At 44.3% G+C, this 16,330-nt stretch overlaps 1 protein-coding gene across 1 annotated transcript in view; it reads left to right on the top strand.

Moving 5' to 3' along the window:
- BRINP1 (BMP/retinoic acid inducible neural specific 1) overlaps nucleotides 1-16,330 on the top strand; it is a 199,661-nt gene that overhangs the window by 146,791 nt on the left and 36,540 nt on the right. The window contains exon 5 of the mRNA XM_066579784.1: nucleotides 3,704-3,809. Coding sequence (XP_066435881.1) covers nucleotides 3,704-3,809 — 106 coding nt within the window. The remainder of the gene's footprint in view (nucleotides 1-3,703; nucleotides 3,810-16,330) is intronic.

Here is a 16,330-nt window from a genome sequence, read left to right as displayed (position 1 = left end):
GATTATTAGATGCGACATCCAAGAGTGCAACATCATCTGAGTAGTCCAGGTCGGTGAAATGGTACTCCGGAAGAGTGACCCCATTACATTGGACAATACGCTGAAGAATCCAGTCCATGACCAAACAAGGTCTCAAAACTAGCAGAGGTTGAACTGTTGATACGGACTTTGGCTGATGTGCCCTGATGCATGTCTTTTAGTAGGTTCAGAAGGGATGTGGGGACGCCAATGCCACGCAAGGCCTTCCAGAGGGCTTTTCTCTTGACCGCCGCCTTGAGATAGACATACGCGACGAGGAGCAGTTTATTAAATTCTCTATGTATCTCTGAGAGGAGCCTAAGAGCGAGTATGGCATCCATGGTGGAGCGATCTGCCGCGAAGCCTGACTGCTGGGGTCTCCACTTGGAGGTCAAGAGTGGTTGTATCCTTGAGAGTAGAATGTGCGCAAAGACCTTGCTGGGAACCAAAGGAGCGTTATCAGCCTGTAGCTAGTACATGTTTGTACAGGGCGAGGATGTAGATATACAAGAAACCTGCTTTGTATAACACGGCCTTAGGCAGGTTACACACAGGCATATTTACATTGCAGAATCCGAAGCGGGTGTCTGCCTCTGCATTCTGTAGCAAATACCTTCCATAGTGTGGAATAGAAAAGCACGTTTTCCGGCACATGAGTGGAAATCAATTGCGATTTTCCGCTCACGGAGGAAAAAATCGCAGCATGCTCTATTTTTGTGCGATGTCCGAATGGATGGCTCCCATTAAAGTCAATGGAAGCCGTCCGACCCATGGCCCTTCTGCAATTAACATTGCGAAAATGTGGATTTCACACCATTGTGACAGCACAGGAAAATCTGTACTGCACACATGTCCGACGGCTAATCCGCAGTACAGAAGAATTCAAGAAAGGACAGGGTACGCGGGTCACCGGCCGAGCACAGGGTCAGATTCCGCTGCGGGCTCCCGCATGCAGAAAGCGACCCAGTTGTGTGTAGCCGGCCTTATAATGGTTCATAACCGACTCATAAAAACAGAAGTTACCAATTCAGTGGGGGGGGGAGCTTTACCAAAAGTATGCATTCATGTAAGCTTGAGATAAGATAACTGCCAGCTTTAGCAAAAGTATATGTTCACTTGTAAAGTTGAGATAATGTAACTGCCACCTCAATTGTAACTTTAGACTAATATGATGATTATTCCTAAATTGGGGGAACCTAACCCCTCTGTCATATGATAATTGCATGACGGCCAGGCAGTGTCTGCTCATTATCAGCTTGTGCTCTGGTGTGCTTTTCTATATACACCTTTGACTCAATGAAGAGCGTCAGAGGAGGAAACGAATCTTGAAATGCCACGTTTCGCACTGTATTCTTCTCCGATGCATCATGTATACAATTTGGCATAACTAATTGATAAGGCTACAATACTCTTAAAGGGGTTGTCCCGCGCCGAAACGTTTTTTTTTTTTTTTTTAACCCCCCCCCCCCGTTCGGCGCGAGACAACCCCGATGCAGGGGTTAAAAAAACAACCCGCACAGCGCTTACCTGAATCCCGGCGGTCCGGCGTCTTCATACTTACCTGCTGAAGATGGCCGCCGGGATCCTCTGTCTCCGTGGACCGCAGGGCTTCTGTGCGGTCCATTGCCGATTCCAGCCTCCTGATTGGCTGGAATCGGCACGTGACGGGGCGGAGCTACACGGAGCCGGCATTCTACACGAGCGGCCCCATAGAAGACTGCAGAAGACCCGGACTGCGCAAGCGCGGCTAATTTGGCCATCGGAGGGCGAAAATTAGTTGGCTCCATGGGAACGAGGACGCCAGGAACGGAGCAGGTAAGTATAAAACTTTTTATAACTTCTGTATGGCTCATAATTAATGCACAATGTACATTACAAAGTGCATTATTATGGCCATACAGAAGTGTATAGACCCACTTGCTGCCGCGGGACAACGCCTTTAAATTAAGTGATTACTCCAACAATGTTATGGCCCTTTTACATGGGCGGACAGTCGTTTAAACAACTGCATGAGTGCTGACGTCGTTGCTAAGGTCGTCAGCGCTCGTGCAAAGCATTTAGACTGAAAGATAATGCTGGCTTCTTGCTCAGCATTTCCCTTTTTTATGTGAATGAGAAGCCAGCAATCCAGCTATAGTTTTTACATTGACTGAAAGTCAGCAATAAACAACCACGAATGAATAGTGATCAATTTTTTTCGTGTTTACACTAAATGATTATTGCTCAAATTGGTTAATTTGAACAAATTTTGAGCGATAATCGTTCCGTGTAAATGGGCCATGTAGTAACTAATCTAGCTGTAGAGCCAATACTAGACTAACTCTACTAGGCCACTGTAAAAGGTGTGATAGGTAAAGAGAAAGTCCTCTGGTGCAAGCACCGAGTCCCGACTGACCCCTTGGGTGACGTCACATCGTGACATTTTCTCTGCAGACAGTTTTTGCGGGGTGGTTTGCCATTACCTACCCCGGTCATCTTTTACCCTGAGAAAGCTGGATACTCATTTTACCAACCTCGGAAGGATGGAAGGCTGAGTCACCCTTGCGCCGGCTACTTGACCCAAGCGGAAATTGAGCCTGCAACCTTCAGGTTGTGAGTGAGAGCTTTGGATTGCATTTCTGCTACCGTAACACTCTGTGCCACATGATAGACTACACTATATCCCCACACTGGTGTCCCATATTGAAATAACAAGAGAGTATCCGAATAGGAAGGCAAGGATGCACTACATGATGGTATTATGAAAAAAAGGTTTGGTGCTGTGTTAGCCAGTAGAGTGAAGTGTGATTGTTCTCAGTAAGAGAAACCAAGTAATCTTGTAGATATGATACCTTTTAATGGCTAACAAAAATACATGATGTTATAGAAAGCTTTTGGATGCAATAACATCATGTATTTTTGTTAGTTATTAAAAGGTATCATATCTACAAGATTACTTGGTTTCTCTTACTGAGAACAATCACACATGATGGTATGGCGCACATATGGAACATGGATTTCAATTTTACGTTGTGGCCCCTGTAAGAGATTTGGTGTATTCCCTATGACTATACCCTGTATTTTTAGTATTAGTATTGGTCCCATTAATCAAACTCCCATGGATCAAACATTTAGTGAATAACTTGTGAATAGGAAACATTTAACACATAACAATGAAAATATTTCTAACATATAATTTATCTAGCCAAAGCTTGCCAGCCAAATATCAAATGTAATCAAAATTGTAACATCTTTATTCATTCAGATGTTACTGTTTGATCACATTTGATATGTGGCTGGTATTCTTTGGCTAGATACACACTAATCTTTGCTGTTTGGGTTTCTCGTAGAGATGAGCGAGCACGCTCGGATAAGGCAGTTACTCGAGTGAGCATCGCTCTTCTCGAGTAACTGCATTCTCGTCCGAGCAGGCTCGGGAGGCGGCGGGGGGAGAGAGATCTCTCTCACTCTCCCCCCCTCCACTAGACCCCACTGCCCCCCCCCCTTCCCGAGCCTGCTCGGACGAGAATGCAGTTACTCGAGAAGAGCGATGCTCGCTCGAGTAACTGCCTTATCAGAGCGTGCTCGCTCATCTCTAGTTTCTTGACATTGTTGTTAATGTGTAGTCATTTATTATATCATTACTTGTGTCCCCTCCTGAAAGAAAAAACTTTCTGAGATACTGTACCACTCTGAATCTTTGTAGGTCACTGAAACTCGTACTGGACCACTGGGATGTAGCAGCTATGACAATCTCGATTCAGTCAGTTCGGTGCTGTTACAGAGCACAGAAAGCAAACTCCATCTTCAGGGTGAGTGTACAGTTTGGATATATAAGAATACTTATGATACATTATTTATTGTATTGCAGTTTTTATGGTGCTCGGAGTCAGCGGTTGGACCATGATGCTCATTCTTATTACAGGTCCTTAAATGTATCTGTAATATGCTCATGTAAAACTGTCCCTAAACATACTTACACAACTGGCTTTGGTTGTCTATCCTGTATACAATTATACATAAATAAATCTTGTTATTTGTATAGAGAAAACTTATTCTGCAGCACTTTCAAATAATTTATTTATTACCCCCCACCAAGCTGGGAACTCATTTTACTGACCTCAGAGGGATAGAAGGCTTAGTTAACCTTAAGCCGGCTACCTGAACCACGTGGGGATTGAACCTGCGACCTTCAGGTCATGAGCGAGAGCTTAGGACTGCATTTCTGATGCCTCAGCACTCTGCACCATATGGTACTCTAAGAGATTACACATGATACATTATTTATTGGATTGTACATTCTATGATGCTCAGAATTTGTGTCTGTAGACCCGCGGTTGGACCGGGAAACTCATCCTTATTGTGGGGCAGTTCTTTCCAGCACTGATGCGCTAATCATGTTAGGAGGTCATCATTAAGGAGGCAGAACCCTTTCCACACAGCCTTTATGAGGTTTTAACAAATTAGTGCCTGAAACTACTATCTGGTGGGGGAGATGGGATGCAAACCAGGTGCCTCACTGCACCTTTCTAACCTTCCCTCCCTGACCGTGACTCTAGCTGGCGAAGGGGGGGACCATCTACGCAGCACTATGGCGCTGTTACACCCGGCACTGGCAAGCCCTACTGGACTCTTACCCTAGCAGGAGTCCCTGCATGAGCTTCACTCAATGGTTGCCATAGTTGCTGATCTAAGCAGCTATTAGCTGCACTTTTGTCAGGGAAAAACTGTACTGCGCTTCCCCGTTACATCGGCATCTCCACTCGGGGCCCAGTTCTGACACTAGGTCATGTGGTATAGACCTCTCATTTTCAGTGACATCATCATTTCAATACTTAAGCCAGCCCCTTCTTTATCTCTGCATTTATTGCGACAGAGAAGGTGGTCAGCTTTGATATTGAAATACCAGTCAGTCAGCCTCCTGGTAAGATGTCACCAACCACAAGAGGTCCATACCACAAGACCCGGTGTTGAAACCAGGCCAGAAGTAGAGGTGTTGGCATAGCTGGACCCAGGCTGGGTCAGGGGAAGTGTGTCTTCCCAGATACCCCTTTAACCAATTAGAAATTGGTTGAATAATACCAGACTTTATGAAGACTATATTCCACATATGCCAATATATTCCTTTTGGATAACAAACCCTGCACTAACGTGTTATGCAAACAGCAGGATATTATCATAATCTATTCTCCTAGAAGAAATGCCACTTGAGGAGAATGTTTCTTTAACCCTTTTCAATGCAATTTTGGATTCAGGGTTTCCTAATAGGGTTTCTCTTTTTGTTGTTATACAATGGTGCCATCTGCTGGCTAAAGCCAATGTGTGTGCGCCAGAGAGGCTCCGACAGTGGAGTGGCTGGCAATAGACGGTAAGAATACCCTGTTGGACGTCTTCTGACATTGGAGCTGTACAAGCTTCAATCAGAATGTAGGAAGACGTCAAACAGTGGATTGGAAAGGGTTAATACGGCATCTAATGAAGCATGGCATAGTAACATAGTATGGGAGGCTAAAAAAAAGACATATGTCCATCTATCTCGAGTCTATTATCCCCGTTGTTGATCCAGAGGAAGGCAAAAAAACATTATGTGGAAGCCAATTTTCTTCAATTAAGGAAAAGAATTTCCTGCCCGACTCCAAGTCTGGCAATCAGAATAACCCTGAATCACCAACCCCTCTAAAGTAATCAGTGACTATAACTTGTAATATTGCTATACTCAAAGAAGGTGTCCAGGCCCCTACTATATTCTTTTATCGAAATTCAACACCTTCTCAGGCAGAGAGTTCCATAGTCTCATTGCTATTACAGTAAAGAACCCCCTTCTATGTTGGTGATGAAACTTTCTTTCCTCTAGACACAGAGGATGCCCCCTTGTTACAGTCCTGGGTATAATACTGTAGATGATGGGAGAGATCCTTGTATTGGCCCCTGATATATTTATACATAGTTATTAGGTCGCCCCTCAGCCATATTTTTCTAAAGTGATTTATTTCATAAGGAATCTGTATGCTTTCTCATGGAATTGCAGGCATATGGGGTAGAGTAGGACCACATAGACTTCTTTGGGTGTTATATTAGACTAGAGCTGCACAGCTATTTTGGCTACGATGCGTGTCACGCAACAAATGTATAGTGTGCAGTGCAGTGACATCGCACCGCCATTGAATTTAATGAAGTCTCATTGCGAGTCGCAGTTCGCTACAACCATAACATTATGGTCGTAAAAAATCCAGTTGGCTTGAATTTTTTGCAACCCTGATGTCAGTCCCAGCAGCCTGTGACTAACACTACAACTTGATTGAGTCAATATCATTGCAGCTGTGCTATACAATGGTCTTGTTTGCATGATTTCAATCGCAGCCCAAGCTTTATGCTTTGTACTATTATTATTAATAGAGTTGAGCGAGTATACTCGCTAGGGCACATTACTCGAGCGAGTAGTGCCTTAGCAGAGTATCTCCCCGCTCGTCTCTAAAGATTCGGGGGCCGGTGAAGGTGACAGGTGAGTTGCGGCGGGGAGCGGGTAGGGAGCGGGGGGAGAGAAGGAGAGACAGATCTCCCCTCCGTTCCTCCCCGCTCTCCCCCGCCGCCGACTCCCAAATCTTTAGAGACAAGCGGGGAGATACTTGGCTAAGGCACTACTCGCTCGAGTAATGTGCCTTAGTGAGTATACTCGCTCATCTCTAATTATTAGTAATCATTTTAAAGTGTCATTAATTCCAGGGCAGCTCCTCTGGCCCTCTAAAGTCAGGTGACCTCTGCAGCCAGTAAGAGGCTACAGCGTCACTGTCCCGAATTCCTCAACACCAAAATTGCCCAAATGGCAAGAAACACCCCAGTTAAATACCCTCATTAAAATACTAAGAGGCATAGGAATTTACAATACAAACACCTGCCTGGCCCCAATGTACTGAGGATAGGTCATCAATAGTAAATTCCCAGAAAACTGCTTTAACACGTTAGAAGTAGAAAACAAGAGTGCAGCGAAAAATATGAGAATGCCTCTTTTAGGCCTTATTCACATGACTGTATATACGCGGCTATTCTTTCACGTGATTTTTTAGCCGCGATCAGCCAAGCATACGGTTGTGTGAACAAGGCCACCTCATGCAATTTCCATTGTGGCCTCATTTGTGGAAAATTTTGCATCAATTTTGGAGCTTGATTAAGTCATGCCCCTTCTCCACCAAGCAACACCCCTTTTTTCTGATTAGCCATGCCCCTGTCAAGCAAGGTGCAGAATCTGACTGAATACACTAGAATGCTTTAGATGGTGGTGATTTTTTGACGCGGCTAAATTAGCCGCACATATATGCTTGTGTGAATAAGGTCTGAGCCAACCAATTGGTGGGGTAAAGTTTATTATTAACTCTGTGCCTATTGCTATATTATTAGGCCTCCTTCACACATAGTGTAATCGCTATTGGTATTCAGCAACAGAAAACCGTCAGCAATTAAATGGTGCGGATTTGGGCGCGTGTTTAATTGTGGAGATGCCGCAGTGTTTAACCCTTATATTTTGAGGCTTGAATTCCGCAGCATAAATAGACATGCTGTGGATTCAGAATTCGCAGGGCTTTAAAAAAAAAACTTTCTTTAACCCTTTCCAATCCACTGTCTGACCTCTGAAGACATTATGATTTAAGGCTGTACAGCTCCGATGTTGGAAGACGTCCATCAGGGTTCTCTTACTGTATATTGCCAGCCTCTCTGCTGTCGGAGACTATCCAATGTGTCACCTCATGCAGTACTGGCTTTAGCCAGCATATAGCGCCCTTGTATAACGGCAGAAAAAGAGTAAGCCCCCTAGGAAAACCAGGATACAAATTGGGTTGGAAAGGGTTAAATCCCCTCCATATGGCCTGCGCTGTAGATGCTGCAGAATTTCTTCAGCCATTCTGCCAGTGAAGATTCTGCAGTGTTTCCCCCATGTGTTAAGGTGACCTTAAAGGGGCCTCACATTTGATGTGCCTTTTTTTAACAACCTGTTGAAGTATGGATGTTCTTGTTATCATAAGGCCTGATGGATACACGTGAGTGTATGCGCATTTGCGCTGCATTTTTCCGGAATGGGCATTGTGTATTTGCGTTCGCAACTGCATTTTTTACTGAACTTTTCGCGTGTGCAGATCATGTGCATTTGCGCACACAAAAAATGATGCAATGATGTTCTCAGCCATTGCAATGACCAATTAGTTTCATGACTTCGAAATGTTCTGTTTTCCGACGTAAATACACAGGAAAATAGTACATGCTTCGTGACATGCTAATTCTTCATACAGATCTGTTTACAATTGCGTTGGAAATTTCACATTTGGATTTGGCGCACTGACAGGACACATGTGGAACTGAGGCAGAATAGTTGTGGATTTCTGCCACGGTTTTACAGGTGGATTCCGCGCATACAATTCTGTGGCGGAATCTGCCGTGTGAACATACCCATAGGTTCAATTCACATGGGCGAGCGCGATATGGGGCCGTAAATCACAGCTCCATATCGCGCTCCCCACCATAGGAATTCCCTGTGGACGGTAGGCGTTTTTATGTCAAAACAGCCTCGCATCACGTCGGGGAAGAAGCGATCCTTTGTCACGGCTGACAGTCGTGGCGGAGGATCGTGGAGTTCCTCCTGCAACCAAATCCACAGCTGTGTATTCCACACCAAAATCCACAACTCTAAGGTCGGCTGCACACGGCCGGGTCGGATCCCCTGCGAGAAATCTCGCAGCGGGACCCAACCCGCGCCCTTGCAGGGACCAGTGTGGGTCTCACCTTCTCCTGCAGCTCCAGCTCTGTGATGTGCCAGCTGCCAGCCAGCCGGCGCATGCGCAGAGCAGAACCGGGGGGCTGGGAGAGACATTTCTGTGCGGGCGTTTGCGAGACCCGCACAGAAATAGAACATGTCGCAATTTGTTTTCTGCGTATGTTTTCACGCAGACGAATCGCGGTCGTCTGCATAAGATTGCGTTTTACAATGCAATCCTATGCAGGTGGGCAGAAATCCCGCCACAGATTTTCCGCCCGTGTGCAGGGGGCCTAAGGCAGATTTTAATGCGGAATTGCAGGCAGGTTTTAAGCCATTTACCAATTCTGCATCAAAATCTGCTGGTAGCATGTGGATTTTGCTGCAGAATTTGCCACGGCTTGTGGTGTGTTGTGCGACCTATCCCATCTGGTGTGCAAGGTCCCTAAAAAGAATATCAACTAGGTAGGCTTTTGTGAAAGTCATGATGGACGAGGCCAAAATTCTCAAAGACATTCCCAAATGGATGATGACCCTGTGTATAATAAGCACTCAGCCCAGATATCTGTTAGTCATGGTAAACTAAACAAGAAATCTCAGATAAATTGCTACATACTATTCATTGTTAGCTGGATATTAGATTCTGAATCATTCACAGTAACCATGGGAATGTACATTGCGAATGTTATGTTGTTGGTGAATGAAGCTTTTCCTTTGACTCATATTTTAAAGTAATATAAAAAATAGGAAAGCATAGCTCTCATAATGTTATTGCACTGCTTGAGAACATTTATCCATCATCGTTGGCCATGCATGATGCGTTGGCCAGTTTAAGCTGTATAGGATTATTTAAAGGGATTTTTAGAGTAGTTCATCAATAGCTGATTGGCGGAGCTCTGCCACTTCAGATCCTCACCGATCACCTGATTGAGGTGACAGCTGTGCTTGGATGAGCATCGTGGCGGCTTCACTCAATGGCAGGCAAGGCATGTACATTGTAGAGCAGCTTTGCCTGGTACAGCAGCTCATTTGAATGGGACGGAGCTACTCTCAGGCCATGTGACCGATGAACATGACATCACAAACCTGAGCATCATGGCCCTTTTCAATCAGCTGATCAACAAGGATCCTGAGTGTTAGATCCCCACCGATCAACTGTTGATAACTAGAGATGAGCGAGCATACTCGCTAAGGGCAATTGCTCGAGCGAGCATTGCCCTTAGCGAGTACCTGCCTGCTCGAGACAAAAGGTTCGGGTGCTGGCGCGGGGGAGCGGTGAGTAGCGGCAGTCAGCAGGGGGGTGTGGGGGGAAGAGAGGGAGAGAGAGATCTCCTCTCCGTTTCTCCCCGCTCTCCCCCGCAGCTCCCTGCCCGCCGCCGGCACCCGAACCTTTTGTCTCGAGCGGACAGATACTCGCTAAGGGCAATACTCGCTCGAGCAATTGCCCTTAGCGAGTATACTTGCTCATCACTATTGATAACCTATAAGTCACCAATAGTTTAGTCCTGAAAACTAATGTAGTTATCCATAAATATTACAGGATGGTTAAGCTGCCCATACACTTTGGTTAGCTTCCAGTCGAATCTTCATTTGGCCAACAGTTACTTCTCCTGACTTTCATTCTAAGTTTATTTCAGTGGTGGAAGGGGGGCAGCACCCACAAACAAAACATAGGGTATGTTAATATTCAACGTGCCTGATTCTTCTTTCGCCCAATACCTGCTGTCAGGTGAGAGTTGAGAAGTCCCGATACACATAATCATCGAATGTGCATAGCACAACGTTAGTAGGTAGTATTTACCCCAGTTTAGCTTGAAGGTTTTCAGGTGCTCAAGCTTATCATAAATCAAATGGCTTGAACAGCAACATCAAAGAAGAAAAGTCAATTCCTTAAAAATACTTATTACAAAAAATTCATAAAATTACAGATGGTAGGTACCATGTAACAGCATGTCCATGCACAGACACGTTTCGAAAGACACTTCTTTCTTGATTACAGCTAACACACTACAAATAAGGAAGATGGAACAATACTTCTGCAGCACCACCTATTGGATGGCAGCATTCCTTCAAATCAATGTGCAACTTTTTAACAAGTCTGTAAAACAATGATTGGGAATGGGAAACCAAAAACCCTGAAACAGCTGTCTGTGTATGGTTTTCTGGCTTGGTTTCCTATTCCCATTCATTGTTTTACAGACTTGTTAAAGAGTCCTACATTGATTTGAAGGAATGCTGCCATCCAATAGGTGGAGCTGCAGAGGTATTGTTCCATCTTCCTTATTTGCATAAATTACCCAGAGGAGCATGGCAGTGTCTTATAAGTCTCCCCACTCACCTCTCAGGTGTCTTCTCACACCTCTTCTGGGTGCTCTCTTTGGGGAGAGATGATGCCCGCCCCAACCCACTCACCCCCTAGGTGACCCGACACACTTTTTAGATGCTCTCCTGAGGGATAGACGACCCCCTTTTTGACCCAGCTAACAGACTGACATGGTACTTCCATGTAAAATCAATTACTTGTGCACATTTCCACAAGCTTGATAGCGACAACCAAAAGTCAAAATAAAAAAAACATGGTGTCACATGGTACCTACCATCCATAATTTTATGTAAAAAATATATAATTTAATGTCTAATTTTTTTTGTAAAAAAAAAGAAAGAATAAAGTAGTGTTTTTAAGGAACCGGCTTTTCTCCTTTGTTGTTGTCATCTAAAGTGCATGAGCATCTTTACTGAACATGCTGATTTTGTGCACATTAAATGATATTCTTTATGACTCACAGCTGATTAATTGATTTACAGCACTGTGCAAACGGTTTAGGCAGATGTAGATAAAATGCTATAAAGTAAGGCTAGTTCCACACAGGTGATCGTGATTTTGCCATGAGAAAATTGCGGCAAAATTGTATTTTTGTTCCCGCGATTTCTACACACCAGCGATGCTTTTTTGGATAACTGTCTCACATTGCTGCCGTCCGCGATAAAATCTTGCAATTTTTTTATCGCAAAAATCAATAGGACTTTCTAAGGTTAAAATTGCATCGCAATGCGTGTTTTTTGCATTACGATGCAATTTAAGGAAGGCTCTATAGGGAAACATTGGAGATAAAAAAAGCGCGCATTGCAGAAAAATAGAGCATGCTGCGATTTTTTGTTCTTTCAACATCGCATCAGTGAAAACATCGCTAATGGGAAGGAAATAGAGATGAGCGAGCACCCAAATGCTCGGGTCCGCGTTATTCGAGTCGAGCTTTTCAGAAAATTCGAGAGCCCTACTCGAGTAACGAACCCCATTGACTACAATAGGAGACTCGAGCATTTTTGTATGTGGGACGCCGGGTGCCGAGCTTTTTTTTTCTTGGTTCGCGTGTTCTCTCTCTCTCTCACTCTCTCTCCCCTGCCTGCCAGACAAAAAATTTGCCATTGACGCGCGTTGCGTCGCGGCGGGGAGGGGCCAAAACAGGCACGTCACAGCAGGGAGGAGCCAAAAACTGGGGCGGGGTCGAACACGGCTTGATGCTCGCTTGAGTAACGAGCACCATCGTGTACGCTAATACTCGAACGAGCATCAAGCTCGGCAGAGCATGTTCGCTCAACTCTAGAAGGAAACTATTGTAAATCATTGGTTTCATAATCTGCATTTTTACTGACTCTCGCATCAGGCGAAAACCATGCAATTTTCTTGCCCGTGTGAAACCACCCTAAGAATGCTTTCAAAAATAGAAGTGATAATAGTTTATTTTAGTTAATTAGCAAAATGTAAAGTGAATGAGCAAAAGAGAAATCTAAATCAAATCAATATTTGGTGTGACCGCCCTTAGCCTTCAAAATAGCAGCAATTTTTCTAGGTACTGTTATACAAATGATACCAAACAGGTATATGATCATCATTTTCATATGTAGGTTGAAACACGGTCATTAAATAAAACAAACAGCTGAGTAGAAGGCTTAAAACGGGGTGAGGAGCAGCCAAACTCTGTTATAAAGGTGAGGGTATGGAAGACAGTTTCATATCTCAGGTCATACACCATGGCAAGACTGAGCACAGCAACAAGACACAATGTAGTTATACTACATTATCAAGATATCTCCCATTTCAAAGCAGACTGGGGTTTCAAGATGTGCTTAAAGGGGTTGTCCCGCGCCGAAACTGTTTTTTTTTTTATTCAATAGGCCCCCCGTTCGGCGCGAGACAAACCCAATGCATGTGTTTTAAAAAAAAAACGTTTAGTACTTACCCGAATCCCCGCGCTGCGGCGACTTCTTCCTTACCTTAGCAAGATGGCCGCCGGGATCTTCACCCACGATGCACCGCGGGTCTTCTCCCATGGTGCACCGTGGGCTCTGTGCGGTCCATTGCCGATTCCAGCCTCCTGATTGGCTGGAATCGGCACACGTGACGGGGCGGAGCTACGAGGACCAGCTCTCCGGCACGAGCGGCCCCATTCACCAGGGAGAAGACCGGACTGCGCAAGTGCGTCTAATTGGGCGATTAGACGCTGAAATTAGACGGCACCATGGAGACGAGGACGCCAGCAACGGAACAGGTAGGTGAATAACTTCTGTATGGCTCATAATTAATGCACGATGTACATTACAAAGTGCATTAATATGGCCATACAGAAGTGTATAACCCCACTTGCTTTCGCGGGACAACCCCTTTAAGAGGCACAAATAAATGGACATCGTTGAGGTCTGTAGACATGGTGGTCAGCCAAGGAAACCAAGTGCAACAGATGACAGACACATCATGCATATTTCCTTTCTAAATCAGAAGATGTCCAGCAGAGCCATCAGCTCATACCTGTTAGAAACAATTAGGACCCAGGTACACTTATCTCCTGTTCGGAGAAGTCAGGCCAGAAGTTTGCATTCACTTTGCAGTTTGTTATTTGACAAAAATAAACTATTATCACTTCTATTTTTGAAAGCATTCTTACTTTGCAGTATTTTTTCCCCACCTGCCTAAAACTCTAGCCAAGTACTGAAGGTAAAACGGTGATAAAATAAGTTGGTGCCACAACAGTTCATCATAGACATTTATGGCATAAATGTTTAATAAACGGAATCCTTACGTATCATCGGAATGGGGTCTCTCGACACTCTCAAATGTCATGGCTGGTGAAGTGACCGTTGGCCAGTGTGACACTGTTTCTGTTACTCCTACAGAAGTGAGCAGTGGAAACAGCAGTTTTTGTATTTCCCATTCACTTGTATGCAAATTACAGGAATAGCTTGACTGTTTCTATAATCCTACCCACCTTCAAATTTAATCGTAGTCTGGATGTGGCCACCGGTGATCACCTCAGCACTTTGGACAGGGTTGAAGGACCCCTGTTCTGATGATAGGTTTCAGTTCCGGAGGTGAGAACAAACTGCCTGCGGATATGCCGTAAGTACCTAAGATGGAAATAACCCTTAGGGCTTATTTACATGAGTGTATATCGGATGGCATTTTCACAGCCGGCCGATATATGCTTCCATCTAAGCAGTTCCCCCCTTCCCTCCCGCTCACCGACTCTCTGCCTCTCTCCTTCCCTCTGAGCGGTTTGCAATGGGAGTGGGTGGGGCGAGCGTGGAGCTAACTTCCCGCCCCTCCCCTTGTCCATAGCCAGCAATGGGAGTGGGCGGGACAGAGCGGTGCTTAATTATGTGGCCAGAAGTCCTGACTACTGTTGTTCTCTTGTGCCTTTCTATTTTTGGGCTCATGCCCTATACTTATTATTCGGCCTTATATGGCAAACACACCCTTAAGATCCTACTAGAGTGTTCTCCAACAGTGAAGCTTTTTACTCTGAATGCTGGAGTCAAATTGCTAAGCGGGGTACATTAGAGTTGATATGCTTTATCGCACAAGTAGGAGAGACGTATTTAAATTTGACTACCTTGCAGAACATGTAATACAAAAAAATGATCCTATGATGTCATTGTATTTATCTACATGCAAAATTAAATTACAGAAGCATCTTAAGTGGATCCTACAAGTTGCTGAAATAAGTTTATTCATATTTTGCACATGTTCACCAATAAACCTGATTCTATGGATGTGTTGCTCACAATTACCTCTGGTGTTGGGGATGATCTATAGAATCAGCTATATAAATAATACAACACAAACTGCCCTACAACATCGGATCCTGAAATCTCATCGTAGCATTTTAGGCTGAAAAAATACTTGTGGCCGTCCAGTTCAGCCCATTATCTCCCAATGCTGATCTAGAGGAACGCACAAAAAACCCCAATGAGGTAAAAGCCAATTTTACTCATTTTAGGAAAAATTTTTCCAACTCTGGCAACTAGAATAATCCCTGGATTACTGACCCTTCTGAATTAATCATTGATAGACGTCCAGGCCGCTCTTGAACTCTTTTAGTGAGTTCACCATCCCCACGTCCTCAGGCAGAGAGTTCTATAGTCTCACCGCTCTTACAGTAAAGAACCCCCTTCTATGTTGGTGTAGAAATTTTCTTTCTTCTCAGTTCAGGGGACAATTTTTAATAACAATTCACTGCAGATTTAAAAAGGTTTTTCAGAAACTTTAGTTGATAGCCTTTCCTTGGGAAAGGCCATTCACTGCTTTGCCCGAATATGCAAATGTATCTGTGCCTGATACTACAACTCAGCCCTTTCGAGTAAACAGGATTAAGTGGGGCTGGACTACAGTACTAGACGCTGCCACACTTGTAAGGACTATTTCAGGTACTGCCATTTTGTTGTGACAATCATTGAGGATCCCAGGAATAAGAACCGCGCTAATCATACATTGATGGGTTACTCTACTTATAGGAATGCAGTCAAGACAGGCAAAAGGGGCTAGAATCTGCACATTTTAGCATGAAAAAATGGTGCTAGAGAAGACACTAGTAGTGAAAACGGGAGATTTTCATTATAACTAGTGAGGTAATACGTTTCGAGGCATTATGCCTCTTCATCAGACAGCTAAAACAGTAAACAAGGGTGGCCAGGAAGGTTCCTGGGGGTTTCTTGAGTGTTTTAGACACACTTGTCAGTGTGCTGCCTGATCTGCATGGACAGTGCACATTACGTGTCCTTGGTTGTCTGTGAAAATGGATGGTAACAGGCTATGCAACAGTTTTTTTTTTACATGGGCCACCAGTCCGTGGGAAAAATAGCTTGTATGTATAGCCTCATAGGCTGTAATGGACCCATGTGTTGGACATGCAATATATGGACAGTACACAGACCAAAAATATGCCTGTCTGAATGGGCCCTCATCAGTGTTACCTCCATTTTTCGCTACTAGCCTTTTTACTGGCACAATTTTTTCATGCTAAGAGTTATGCCGAATCCTAGCCTTTTTGTCTGCCTTCGGTTCATTCCTGTAATGCTGACACAGCTATTGTCTGGTCTTGTGGTTGTAGGCTGACAGCACCTTTTGGTCTATCATGGACCTCAAAAAAACAACGCACTCTTTTATGCTCACCCGTTACTATTATTGCTCTTGACCCCATAGAGTCATTCTAGTCTTGCTTTTTTCTATCAAACCACACACGCTATTTAAAGGGCGTGACTTGAATATCTTGGAAAACCATTACTGGTCATTGTTGGAAACACTAAATATAAACT

The sequence above is a fragment of the Eleutherodactylus coqui genome, chromosome 10 (assembly GCF_035609145.1).
Source record: "Eleutherodactylus coqui strain aEleCoq1 chromosome 10, aEleCoq1.hap1, whole genome shotgun sequence".
NCBI lineage: Eukaryota > Metazoa > Chordata > Amphibia > Anura > Eleutherodactylidae > Eleutherodactylus > Eleutherodactylus coqui.
The sequence above is the reverse complement of the archived record's forward strand: the minus strand, read 5'-3'. Positions and strand labels throughout refer to the sequence as shown.